General features: G+C 36.0%; 1 protein-coding gene across 5 annotated transcripts; it reads left to right on the top strand.

Annotated features, from left to right (window-relative positions):
- The first annotated feature begins 1,219 nt into the window (after positions 1–1,219).
- LOC113279513 (putative hydrolase C777.06c) lies at positions 1,220–6,983 on the top strand. Of its 5 annotated transcripts, none has more exons than XR_003325666.1 (10): positions 1,220–1,488; positions 2,389–2,524; positions 3,555–3,682; positions 3,894–4,041; positions 4,140–4,245; positions 4,547–4,605; positions 5,609–5,644; positions 5,731–5,840; positions 6,220–6,327; positions 6,478–6,983. XR_003325666.1 is itself a non-coding variant. In XM_026528210.1 (9 exons), exons 1-9 carry the CDS (start codon positions 1,298–1,300, stop codon positions 6,275–6,277), a joined length of 972 nt encoding a protein of 323 aa, XP_026383995.1. In that variant the 5' UTR covers positions 1,220–1,297; the 3' UTR covers positions 6,278–6,983. The 5 variants fall into 5 exon arrangements, 1 of the variants encoding a protein (XP_026383995.1); XR_003325664.1 differs by having other exon boundaries at positions 6,474–6,983; XR_003325667.1 differs by having other exon boundaries at positions 6,220–6,356.
- Positions 6,984–14,246: the final 7,263 nt, after the last annotated feature.

Here is a 14,246-nt window from a genome sequence, read left to right as displayed (position 1 = left end):
GCTAACTGTAAACTACTGCTTTTTTTTCTATTATCCCGAGACAGGGAACCTACTTCCACGATCACTCGATCTAGTTTCACTTTCTTAACTAACTGACCCATTTGACGTAGTTGCTTCACTAGTAACCGATACAGTTTCACGTTCTCTATGGGAATTCCCGTACCCAGTAACTAGCTAAGCCGAGTCTCTTTAGAGACTCGACTGAAAGGAGAGGAACCCGAGAACCTAACACCCCAAAGATTCACGCTTTATCCAGCTCCTGCTGTTAGCAAACGAGATTGTAAAAAAGTTATCAAGCGAACTATTCTTAGATTTTAAGGTACCATTTCTTAGTTCAAAACTGTATTCAATCCTTTGCATGAGTTCCCTTTCATTTCAAGCAACAATCCTCAAATCTGGAAGGGAAGAGTGCTCTAAGCTTTTAAAGCTGCTATTGATTTTTTCTTCCTTCTTACAACAACCGTTGACTTCCTCTAACGAGCGAGGAAACTTCGTTCAACACTTACTACGATCTTTCAAAACCTTATCTTCCCTGAAAGCAAAGGTGTGGAATTGCCCTAGCTAAATTAAGGGTGAAGTGGTCTTTCTCTTCCCTCTGTATTACCTTGATTGAGAGTCTCGATGCCCGAGCTCATTTCAAGAAGGAGGTTGTAGAATAGACAACGGATGAGTTCACTTTCTGTATGCCATATTCCAAAAGCAAGCTAACACCGGGTGCTACCCGCTCATCAACCAATCCTTTTTTTTAACCCCTACACTTGAGTATATGCACTTTAGAGATGGAATCGTCGGCTTCTTAAGTCGAACCAGTAGTGAACCCGGATGCTAGGACTTCGAGAATTAACCATAAGTGGAATGACTGTCTGCTACTAATCCTTGTCCGTGTTTTTAGCATTGGTTTGGAGATAGGCCCTCTGATTTCTTAGTTGAGTACCTTCGGGTTGGTGCCTATGGACAGAAAGGAAGAACTGGTGGATTCTCCTAATCTGGTTGGTTGGAATTTTTACTAAAAGCAAATTTATCGATTGGAGAGGCCGGATCGTAGCCCCAGCGATGTAGAACTACTCCAGGTAATGCCGCTAAACCTAAAGCCAAGGCAACACCCGAAACAACAAACTGCCCATAATTCTCACGTATAAAACTATAAATATCGACAATTGAATAAACCGTTGATTATTCCATGTGTCGGGTTCCACTTTATTATAACTACCAATTTAATATTTGGATCGTTCGTTTTCTCCATTTTTATACCTCCAGTCCTGACTGAAAACGATTCAAACCTTTTTAAGGCATAAAAATGGAGATTCCAAGAGAAAATGGAAATTCATACGAAATTGATCATGATCATCATAGTTCATTGATATTTCTGGGAACTGGTTGTTCAAGTGCAGTTCCAAATTGTATGTGTTTGATTCAACCTTCAAATCCACCTTGCGCCGTTTGTTCTCAATCACTTTCAATCCCTCCTGAGCTTAATCCTAATTACAGGTTTCTTTTGCTCTCCATTCTATTCATTTTTTTAGGGTTTCAACTTCTCATTTTATCTCGCTCAATTTATTTGCGGATCTGTTAAATTACTGGATCTATTTTTTCTTTTTTGCATTATTAATTTGATTAAGAATCGGCATCTGTTTTGTTTATTGCTGGTAATTTAGTTTGATGCTAGTTAATCTTTACTTTAGTTTCATAAGAAGCAGAGTTTGGATTCTATAAAAACTGGTTGTCTGATGTTGTTGGATTTTGATGTTTTGAGAAGTATAACTGATGTTAAGGAAGTAGAATCTATGAAACTAAACCAAAATCAGAGTTGCAACAATTTTAACCTGATACTTACTCTAATGCGATGTGAATCCCCAAGGCACAAGATGATTGAGAGGGGATATTAGTTTTGTTTTATGGACTTGTTTATGGGGCGTTGGATCTAATTTTTCATTTGTTAGATTCAAACGACAAACAGAGGATGTAACGATCAAAATGAAGAAAACAAATTCTTGAGAACTTCACAAATGGGGTCTGTTCATGTACTATTATTACTAGTAATCCTGCCTTTATATCAATACATTGTATACTTGGCAAACCAAACGGAAAATCTACTAAATATATTTTGGTTTTGTTTTCTCTTTTAGCCGGTGTTGTATTGGGTTGCCTTTTACTTTCCCATGGCTTTTGAGTTTTGAGTTTTAAGGAAGTCTCCACTTACCACATGCTCACAGAACTCTGGTCTATCTACTTTCTTAGGTGTTACTGCATCTGCTTATTGAGCTCAAAATTATACATATACCGAACAAATTTAAATCTTATTTTTTTATGTTCTTGCATTTTTCATTTTTAATACTTTTAAGTTACCATTTGATCGTTTGAAACTCATCATCATTTCTATCTTTACAGATGCAACACGTCTCTTCTTATAGATTATTGCAATGGAGATGGTGAACACAAGTATATATTGATTGATGTTGGAAAAACATTTAGGGAGCAAGTACTTCGGTGGTTCACTCACCATAAGATTCCTCGTGTGAATTCTGTGAGTTTACATCTCTGTATGTGGTTCACACATGTTTTTACATTTTTCTGAAAATTCCACTTATAAGTGTTAGCTAAGTATGAGCCTGCTTTATTCATTAGAAAAAGAAAAAGAAAAAAAAAACGAGTTTCCGTTCTTATATTCGCGTGCAACTCGCTTGGGAAACAAAATGATTTTTTTTGATGATAATTCTCAAAAGTTGGCTGCTATCATAATATTTGGGATGCCCCTTCTGTTGAGTAACTTCATTATAACCATGTGGTCTTCAGGTTAGCCACACATTTCTTCTAGGCAAACTTGAAGCACAAGTGTCCCCATTAACATAACATTACCACCAGCCTCTTCAGTGAGGCTGAATTAGCCATCTAAACGATTAGAAACACTTTCTTTATTTCTAATAGTAAGATTTCTTTGTTACGTTGATCAAGATCAGAACTTCTGTAGTTCTATTACCAAGACGTGTTTTTTATGTAAAACATATAACTCACGTGTTGCTCGATGTCTTATTCCTGTCTTGGTAATTTTTATTATCGATCACGTTATTGAGTACAAATTTAGCAGATGTTATTGTGATTTTCCCCTTATTTCAATCTTCGAAGTAGCTAAGTATGGTGTGTGATTATCCATGGAGTCTCTGGATCGTGCATTACACTGTTCACACACTTGGTATATTGATGTTGAACAAGGCACTTTTTTCATCGGGATGACCTGAAGTTCTCACGGCTGGTGGAGCGCACTGTGGAAACGATTCAAGATCTGATTCCTGGGTGAATGTCTTTTCGCTAGTTAGATTGTCATATTTAAACCCTAACCCATATTAAAATTTACCTCCATCAATTATGTCTAAGTAAATTGCTTTCCAGTAATGTTGAGCCAGATCTTTGTCCAGAGTATATAGTGGACTTTGTTTTTTGTAATACTTTCTTTTGGGGCGATAGTATTACAATTTAGTTAATTAGGCTCTGCTGTTATTAGTTTGACCTGTTATATTGCAATAGCTTCAACTTGATGAATTAATTTCCAATTGCAGATAATTTTGACCCATGAGCATGCTGATGCAGTTCTTGGCCTGGACGATATACGTGCAATCCAACCATTTAGTCCTACAAATGATATTGCTCCAACTTCCATTTACCTAAGCCAGTATGCAATGGAGAGGTACTTAAAGTAGTTGATATGCATTGTCTAGACCGTAGATTGTGTATTCACTTAGCATTTAAAAAATCTAGCCGTTGAGAATAAAAGTCAAGCATTATGATAATGGCCGCTTAAAAGTAATGTCAACTCGTTTTATCTTCACATCAACCCAACTAGTTTCCATTTTTTTAGTATATCCACCTTTGACATTGTACTTTATACTTTGAAACAGCATAGAAGTTAAATTTCCCTACCTGGTTCAGAAAAAGCTTAAAGAGGGCCAAGAAGTAAGGCGGGTTGCGCAGCTCGAATGGAAAACTATTAAAGAGGATTGTGAGGAAACATTTGTCACATCAGGCCTACAGTTTATTCCTTTACCAGTTACTTATCCCAATTCTCTCTCTTCAATGTTGACGTTTTTTCTTCTTCCCAAATTGCCTGTGTTTTGTAATTTCTTAATTAATTTGTTTGAATTTAGGTGATGCATGGAGAGGACTATGTGTCCTTGGGTTTTCTTTTTGGTGAAAAGTCTAGAGTTGCATATATATCTGATGTTTCACGGTTCCTGCCAAGCACAGAACACGGTTGGTTCTCTCTTTTTCTTTATCTAATTCATTTCTTTCAGCTGCACTATTTTAATTCCCATGGCAATAGCATAGCCTTCATAGGGCATGTTATGTAGCATAAGTTGAGTTTGGATTAAAAGAAAGCTCGCGGAGATATTCAAAGTTTTCCTCAATGTAGTGAGGAATAAGTGGTGAAAATGAATACATATTAGTATGTCCTTATGAATATCAAAGCATTTGACTGTCTAGGTGGTTAGATTTCTATCAGTTTATATCTTTTGAGTTCTCCTCCTTTTACTTAAAGAAATTGTTTTTGCAGTTATCTCAAAGTCTGGAGCTGGACAGTTGGATCTACTTATTCTGGACACTTTGTACAGGGTAAGAAGGCATAACTTACAACATGGTCTCTTATTTCCACACTAGAATAACTAAGCTTCAAGGCACTTAGGTGGTACTAAGTCTTTCTTCACCACACTATCTGCAGCCAGACCAATTCTTATGCTCCAAATTCTTAGGTAAATGAGTACTTCGTGATGGTGTTGCTCATTCCACAAACTTGAGAAACACAACTTTCAAAATCAAACCAGCCAATATCCATGAGATGACCATAATATAAATGTAGTTGCCAAAAAAAGTACTTCCAGATATGAACTTTACATCCAGCATAATACACTCAAGATTTGAACAATAAAAAAGTTAGTGAGTGCCTGGTTGAAAATGATCCGGAACCATAGATGGCACGTGGCTTACTTCTGACTTTCACATAGTTTGGTTGATGTAGTGGATGTTTAAGTAGAATGCATTCCTGAATGTCATTGTGTATTTATATGGAAGTGGACATACCTTCAGTACACGGGGACAAGCTAAGACTAAAATTTCCTTCTGCAGTAAAAGTAGAAACTATAGTTTAGAACTTAACTCAAGTGGCTAAACCTGAAGCTTTTCAGTGCAAGTGTTTAATGCTCGCATATATGATCACTCATCATTTAGTGGTTCAGACAAAGATTTTAAGGATCTGGGTGTTTGACTTTTGTCTATATTAAACTTCCTAAGGCATTGGTTCTTTCGAAATTAATGCATGAGGGAAATATTGCTTAAGTTTATTTTCGATAGAATAAAATAATGGAAAAATTGGCTGATAGAAGATGATAATAAAGCAAGCAGGACAATGTCAACTTGTTCTGTATTGAGCAACTATCCTGGATCTAGGAAAGGATAACTACGTCTTGTATTCGTAAATATTACTAGGATTGTAGATTTCCTCTGTGAAACGAACAATTTCTTGCATTTACTGTACATCGAGTATCTTTTGTGTTTTTGCTTGTTAGACTTGTTTTCTTCAGCCTTTGGAATTGTACCTAACTTCTTTTGTTCTTTGCAGACCGGATCACATAATACACACTTTTGCTTCCCGCAGGTTAATATTTCAAAACTTAGCTTTCAGTGAATTACTTTGTTGGAGACTTAATGTTTTGCTAAGTTCTTATATCTTTCTTTTCTCAGACACTAGAAGCTATAAAGAGGATATGCCCAAAACAAGCTCTGTTAGTTGGAATGACCCACGAGTTTGATCATCACAAGGACAATGAGTTTCTTGCTGAATGGTCTAGAAGGTACAGCAATGAAATCCAGTTTTTTTAATCCTCACTAGTTGATGCTAAACAATACAAGTGTACTATGTTTGCTTGATTGACTCAATATCTTTTAATAACTGGACTTTCACGAGAATCCTTGATCATAAACCAGCCTACTTCATCACTACCAACGACTGCAGTATCCTTAACATCCTTGGACCCCACCCCTGCTTCTTGCCAAGGGCTAGTTTCCATATAACTTTTACTACATGATAAGGTGGACCCATGAATAGGAGCTCCTGTTTGTTTCTTTAGTTAAATTCTTGATAAGCAACTCAGCAGGGGAAAATCCAAAAATATTGTTAGTAATTTGTCAATTCATGCAAAGTGATTTTTTTTGTCAACTGGTTGTGTGTAGGGAAGGGATACCAGTCCAGCTTGCTCATGATGGTCTCAGAGTACCTATTCAGCTGTAGTGTGTTAAGTGGAATGGTTCTGAAGTATCAAATATATACCCCTTCTTGAGGTTATCGTTTTTCTACACAGTCTGTTTGGGTTAAGAGCAATGACAACTGGACCTGCTACTTTTGACAAATTATTACAATGGCGCATGCAAAAAAACATGTGCATAAGAAATTCAACATTAACTTTTGTTTAATATTGTGTTTGTAGGCAGATGTGGAAATTCTAGTTGAGTCTTCAGATGCAGTATTCATTCTGTCCGGAGCGGAGAAGTTATGCCATTTACCAATACTATCATTGTTGTATTCACATTATTTGAACATTATAAACCATACATAATCTGTTAAAAGCCGCTAGGGAAAGGTTCATGACACCAGTATGAGAAGAGCCAGAGTTTTGAACTTGAACTGTCTAAATTCAGAGGAACTGAATTACTTTTTCATTCAGTTGTCCAACGAGGAAGAGAAAAATCAGAATCACCAAATATCTGTAACATTTTAAAGGGTATACCTTGTGTTCTATAATTCTCTCCTATAAACAAGTCTAGTTGTGCCCTGGTTAATACATTTGGAATCATTCGGAGTCGGGCTAAGAGATGGATTTTCTACTCTCTTCTCTGTTCATTTTGTATAGACACTACTCATTCATTTATGAGTCTAACTGAACTCTAACCTTTTGTATCACATAACAAAAATTTTATCGTGAGGTAAATTTTTTGACTCATTATACAGTAAAATATTTCTAAAATAATAGTTTGAGAACAAGAAAAATTATTACTTTAGAAAAATTATTATTTTAACCGAAAAAAAATTTAGTTTGTGCAAGCGTAGTTGGGACTAAAGAATTTTATTACTTTGGAGATATTATTATTTTGACGAGTATTATTATTTTGACGAGTATTATTTTAGAACAGTTTTACCGTATATAGGTTTGGGCCACATGATATTCCGAGCGGGTAAGTCAAACATAGAATCACGAGGCCAAAATTTAGCTAAGTGAGGTCAGTAAGCATACTTCGGACTCATTGGAAAATATGCAAGTTAAATCTGGCTAATTTTGGGGATACGATACTAATTTTGGATCACAACGTGGTTTAGAAAATCATCAGGTAGATTTCAGATCACAATGCACATTCTTCGTCACATAGAAAATTCTGGTAACGAGACAGACTTTGAGGATGTAACTGCAAAAAATCCCACAGTACACTCCATAAAGTAATATGGAAATAATTAAGACATCAAAATAAACCAGAATTCTTATTATTATGAAAGGAATTGAAGTGATACAAAGCTAAAGTTCAAACCCTAATATGAATTCTGTAACACTTAGATAATATATCTCCTCACAATACAAAATAACTCAACCCCTTTAAGTTGTCCTGAGGTCTCCTTTTATAGGCAAATAAAAAAGTGGGATATAACTCATTTTATTTCGTGGATAGTCATGTGTTGCATGTGATCTTCGTCAATCCAATATTGGAAAAAGCACTTCCTTCTCTTTCACCGATGATTCCGGTGACTTTTCGGTACAACTGTCCAGTTTTCTTGCTCAACAATTTATCTTCGCCCCTTATTTCATCTTACTTCGTATTCGCCATCTCTTCTTCGTCGGGACTGACGAATCAACTCCTTCACCGGATCTTTACGTACTTCTTACCTATTTTTCGCGGACTTTCCTCTAGATATATCTTCGCATATCTGATTTCACGATCCTTTTCTTTACTTCGCATATCTAATTTTTGTTAAAGTTTTTCTAATAGTTGATTTAACTCCTAATAAATGCTTTATCTCCTAAGTTGGTGATAATATCTTCGAGATACATTTCGTCGATTTCATGGCTCAACGTGGATACACGTGGAAGGAGTGTATTTTCCGCTGCTACATTTTGCCTTTTATCTTTTCTCTGGAAGGAAGAGAGGTAAAAGAGAATTTGAAAGGGTTTCTAACCGCCACATTTCCGTAATTCTCGTCTTCCTTTTATCCACGTACTCTTTTCTTCTTTCTATAGCTGGCTACCACCGGTTCTAATTCTTCCCACTTGTCTCAGCCGGTCGTTCTTCTGAGTGCTATAAATAATCACCGAAGGGGAAGAGAAACAACCTAACAGGGGGTTAGTCGTGGGAGAGTTCGAGAGATTTTAATGTATTTAGGTTTTCTCCTGTTAGTCCTGAGGGAGTTTGAGGGAGTCTCTCCAAATCTCCGTTAGTCGTGGGGGAGTATAGAGGAGTCTCCTAAACTCTCTAGAAAACACCTGTTAGTCGCTGGGGAGTTTAAAAAAAGCTCTTGAACTCCCTGTTAGTCATAAAATCCTACAATAATAGGGAGTTGGTTGCTTTGGGGAGTTCGAAGGAGTTTTTAGTGTATTTTGGTCTCACAACAAATCTCTCAAAAGAGTAGAGATTTGGGAAGGAGTTTGGTGCGTAGAAAACCATAGGAGAAAGAAGAGGAAACGTTTTTTTCCAGGTATGTTTTTTTTTCTTCTTTGATCTCCATGATTGTTTATAATAGTTTGATTTGTGTACTATTTTGATTGTTTTTCATATCTTTGATCTCCATGATTGTTTATTTTGATTGTGTGTATAGCTTTTTTTTTGTGGGTACTCTCTCTCTGTCAAAACCCTAATTTGTGGTTCAAAAGATCTTGGTAAGAAATTGCATGATTTGATTATAATGATATCTTTAAATTCAACCGTTGGAATATGATGAAATTTGAGTATGTCGTAGTTGACCTTGTTATAGAAGTACAGTAAAATTGTCACTCGGATCAGGTCACGTTTGCTACTTCAAAGCTTGCACAATATATGACTATGGTCTGCTGAGTTTAAATCCCGAATAGGGGACTGATTCCTATTTATCTCATTCTCCGCTTATCGGACAAAGCTGAAATTTTAGTATGATGTTTGTATATATGAAGGTTACCTACTGTAGAAATTTCATGAAGTTATGATCACTATAAGTACACCAAAGTGTGAGAAATCCGGAACTGAATTTTGTATGCACGTATTAAAAGTAGTCGGGTTCTGAGTAATGTATCTCTTTAATGAACCGTTGGAATGCTATGATTTTTGAGTGTGTTGTGGAATATTGAGTTGTAAGTGTACCATAAAAATTTAAAGAGGATCAGGTAAGTATTAGTACTGCAAAGATTGGACAATCTGAAACTGTATTTCGGTGAAACAGAATTCTTTTACAGCTATCTTCATAATTTGTTATGTCATCATGCATTAATTGGCTTGGTACTTTGCATGGATGTCATTGAGAATCACTATCACTTGTTAAGTCATCTTATTTAGACACATAATTCTCTTATATTCTATATGCCAAAGTTCAATACAGTGGCGTACTTCATTCCGTATTGGCGTGTTTTAGCCAATTCATACGGTGCTTTTGTTATAATGATATCTTTAAATTCAACCGTTGGAATATGATGAAATTTGAGTATGTAGTATTTTACCTTGTTATAGAAGTACAGTAAAATTTTCACGCGGATCAGGTCACGTTTGTTGTTATCTCATTCTCCGCTTATCGGACAAAGCTTAAATTTTAGTATGATGTTTGTATATATTAAGGTTTCCTATTTTAGAAATTTCATGAAGTTCTGATCACTTTAGGTACACCAAAGTGTGAGAAATCCGGAACTGAATTCTGTATGCACGTATTGAAAGTAGTCGGGTTCTGAGTAATGTATCTCTTTAATGAACCGTTGGAATGCTATGATTTTTGAGTATGTTGTGGAATATTGAGTTGTAAGTGTACCGTAAAAATTTCAAGAGGATCAGGTAAGTATTAGTACTGCAAAGATTGGACAATCTGAAACTGTGTTTCGGTGAAACAAAATTCCTCTACAACTATCTTCATAATTTGTTATGTCATCATGCATTAATTGGCTTGGTAATTTGCATGGGTGTCATTGAGAATCACTATCACTTGTTAAGTCCTCTTATTTAGACACATACTTCTATTCTATTCTATATGCCAAAGTTCAATACAGTGGCGTACTTCATTCCGTATTGGCGTGTTTTAGCCAATTCATACGGTGCTTTTGTTGCAAGGAGTTGCTAAGGGATTTTCTTTGATTAACAATTTGGCTAAGTAGCTCTGCATCTTAGTACTGTGTAATCTAGTATCACATTTTTTTATCATATTTACATTAGACTGTTTGGTGTTATTACTATCCTTGCTTTGTTAAGTTGTAGTATTAGTCTAAGTACTAATGTAGCTAACATGTCACACCATAGAATGGAAAAATCCAGCCAACCTGCTGAAAACAACAAGAAGAAAAAGAATGTTAGGAAGAATAAGTATACGGAACCGGAAACGGAAGTAACTACGAATTACAAACAATGGACAACTCGAGAGACTGAGAAATTATTGGAACTGTTGGTAGAAGCTACACTTGAGAAGAAGAAAGACACTAGTGGATGTTTTACTAAGAGAATAGTGGAAGAGGAGATACTTCCAAAACTTAACCAAGCATGTGGTTGTGACAAATCTTTTGAGAACTATAAAGGGAAACATAGATGGCTGAAGACTAGATTTGGTCAATACCAGGATTTGTTTAAATCTTGTACTTCTGAATTCGGTTGGGATGATGCTAACAAGATGATTACTGGATCCGACGAGATGTGGAACAATTACTTTGAGGTATGTGTGTGTTACTTACTGAAAACTGAATTTGATATTTTTTTCTTCTATTTTGTGCAGAGTTCTAATTCATGCTTTATCCTTTATTTATTTTTTGTATGTTAACAGAGCCATCCAAACCAAACTAACTTAAGGGAAGATAATGGTAAAGACTATGGTGACTTGCTTATTGTTTTTGGGAATAAATGTGCTTCTGGAAAAGTTACAGTTGATCTTACCCATGAGGGTGCAAGTGTTAGAACCTGTGATAAGGAAGATGAACAAGATGATTACTTCGATGTTGATTATACTCAACGAGAGCAGTATGATAATGCTTTTAACGTATCATACGTGGGATATGGCTTAGAGGAAAGTGATGAACAAGATAAAGATGAAACTCAAGATATGAACACAAAGAAAATTTCTGGCAGAAAAACGGCACCAAAGAAAAGACCAAGGTGTGACATTGGTGACTCTTATACATCAACTAATCCTACTAGGCAGTCTGATTATCTAGAGAAATTGATTGCCAACAGTTCATCGATTGCTTCTTCTATTGATTCAATGCATGCTCTTATTGCGAAAGAGAAAGAAGACCGCAAAATTGAAAAAGAAATGCGCAGAATTGATAAGGATAAGAAATATAACCAAGTATGGGATCTTGTTTATGGCATGAATGAAATTTCTTTGGAAGATAAGCTGAAAGTAATTGAAATGCTGGACAACAATCACAAGAAGAACTTATTCATACGTTTTACTCCTGAAGAGAGAAAGTTGTGGATTGGTTCAAAGTTAAAAGCATAAACCTGTCATCTTTGCAAGTTTCTATTAGGTTTAATGGGCTTTTAGAGTTACAACATTTGATCGTTTTTCTTCATAACTATTAGTATTTAATTTTTCTTTTCTCCTAGTTGAGAACTTATTGTTATGGATTGATTGCTACTAATTTTTATGGGTTGACATCTTTATGGTTATTATGATTGAATTTATGAACTTTATATTCTATATGATTATTTTCTATATACATATACTTTTATGCTTTTGAAATAATGATGATTTTAATAAAAAAAAAGTACTTTTATCATCTTTTTAGGTGAACATGTATGATTTGGATTTATCTACTGATAGTGAAGATGAAGCCTTTGATACAGAAGAAGAAAGCAGTGATGATGAAGAGGTAAGCAGCAATAATGAATTTGAACTATCCATATTTTTGAATATACTTTCAGCGGTGCATTCATGGATGATGGATATAATCAAGCAATTGCAACACATACAAAGTCAACGTATTGAAAGACCAATGAGACACCCAGTTACTTTGTTTGGATATAACTATATAAGGAGAGTTTTGCGTCAAGAACCAGAAGACTTTCGAAGAAGTTATAGTATGTACCCTGATATTTTTCTAAAACTATGTTGTATCATTAGAGAAACTACATCATTATGTGATACAAGATGGGTTTCTATTGAAGAAATGCTTGGTACATTTTTACTCGTTGTTGGCCAAAGTACACGATATTGCACAATACGTGACACATTTGGTCGCTCTCGGTGGACAGTTAGTAAAATCTTCAACAGGATGTTGCGAACTTTAATTTCTATAGCTCCGAGGATGATGGCTAAGCCAACAAGTGCAACTCCATTTAAAATTCGTGAGAGTACACGATTTTATCCTTACTTTAAGGATTGCATTGGAGCTATGGACGGTACACATATCTCAGCAATGGTAGAGAAAAAAAATGCAGCCGTTTATCGGAATCGACATGGAATTACATCTCAAAATGTGTTAGCGGTTTGCAACTTCGACTTGGAGTTCATATACGTGCTCAGTGGATGGGAAGGGTCTTCTCATGATTCGAAAATACTTAACGACGCAATGACAAAAAGAAATGGACTGAAGTTCTGAGTTTTTTGGTTAAGTTATATTGGGTTCTACTTGACGAAGTTTTCTTTTTGTGTTTTATTCAGGTAAATATTACTTGGGGGATGGTGGGTTTGCAAACCCGAAGATATTGTTTAACACCATTTCGTGGCCAACGTTATCATTTGAAAGAATTTTCTGGTACGGGTAATCATGCGAAAAAGGCTGAAAAATTATTTAACATGCGTCATGCTTCTTTGAGGAATGTAGTTGAAAGATTTTTCGGTGTTGTGAAGTCTCGTTTCTTGATCTTTAAGTCTCAACCTCCATTTCCGTATCAGGTGCAAGCGGAGATAATGACAGCTTGTGCATGCCTACACAACTTCTTACGAAAAGAATGCCGTTTAGATGAGTTTCCGGTCGAGGAAGAGGAAGAGGAAGATAGCCATCCATCAACGCTTGAAAATGACGATGAAATTTTGACACAACAAACTCAAGAACAACAACGTCAAGAAGATAATGCATGGAGAAAGAGTATAGCGGATGATATGTGGGAAAATGTTCGTGAACAAAGGGAGTTAGAATTGTATGGAGACCGTTAAATTGAAGGGAAAAAAAATTATCTCGTTGCACAAAATAACATACTATTGATACAGAGATATGATCACTTTCATTTATTTTTTTCTTTTGATTAAAGATCAATGTTATTTGCAAATAAGGGTTTATTGTTTCTTAAAAGAGAATGAGTTAGGAGTGAACTCTCTCAAACTCCCCCAAACTCCCTCTAATAAACTCTCTCAAACTCCCTACACTCCCCCAAACTCCCTGAACTCAAAAACACAAAACTCTCTCAAACTCCCTACACTCTCTCAAACTCTCTCAAAATCCCTGAGATTTAAAATACACTCAACTCCCCCGAAATCACTCGAGGACTAACCCCCTGTAAGTTTCTCATCTTTTTCATCTTCCTTCTGCTAAAATTTTATTCTTCTCTGCTAACATCTTTTCTTCCTCAGCTTCTCACAGAAACATCACTTCCTCCATCTTATTCTCCTTTCATAGTATCTTCATTTTACGATCATTATGGCTCCAAAAAGAAACCCTTCACCATCTGCATCATGGAGTTTTGAGGAATTCCAAAGTGAACTGAGTAGAATAGGGCTCACACTTTCTCCGGTGGTAGATTTTTCTGTCGAGCACCCAATCACAGCTGAAAAGAATATGGAGCTAAACTACAGATGGATCTCCATGGAAACTTGGTCATCTTCAAGGGTTATTATCACACTCGGGCAAATGAGGGCTGGGTTAACTTCTCCTCTATACGATCCTGAGAACCCTTTCTTTCACGAAGCCATGGAGAGAATTAATTGTGGGGTTTTCCAACTGAGTGGGAATCCCATTCGCATTCTAAGCGAATTCGTTCGTCGCTCCAAGGGCGAAGGTCGGTCCTTAGTTCTCAGTTCGCGAAGCCGTATGACCATGCTAATTACACTGTCGACT

This window comes from Papaver somniferum, chromosome 1 (assembly GCF_003573695.1).
Source record: "Papaver somniferum cultivar HN1 chromosome 1, ASM357369v1, whole genome shotgun sequence".
Taxonomy (NCBI): domain Eukaryota; kingdom Viridiplantae; phylum Streptophyta; class Magnoliopsida; order Ranunculales; family Papaveraceae; genus Papaver; species Papaver somniferum.
Note: the sequence above shows the minus strand (reverse complement) of the source record. Positions and strands in the feature narration are given on the sequence as shown.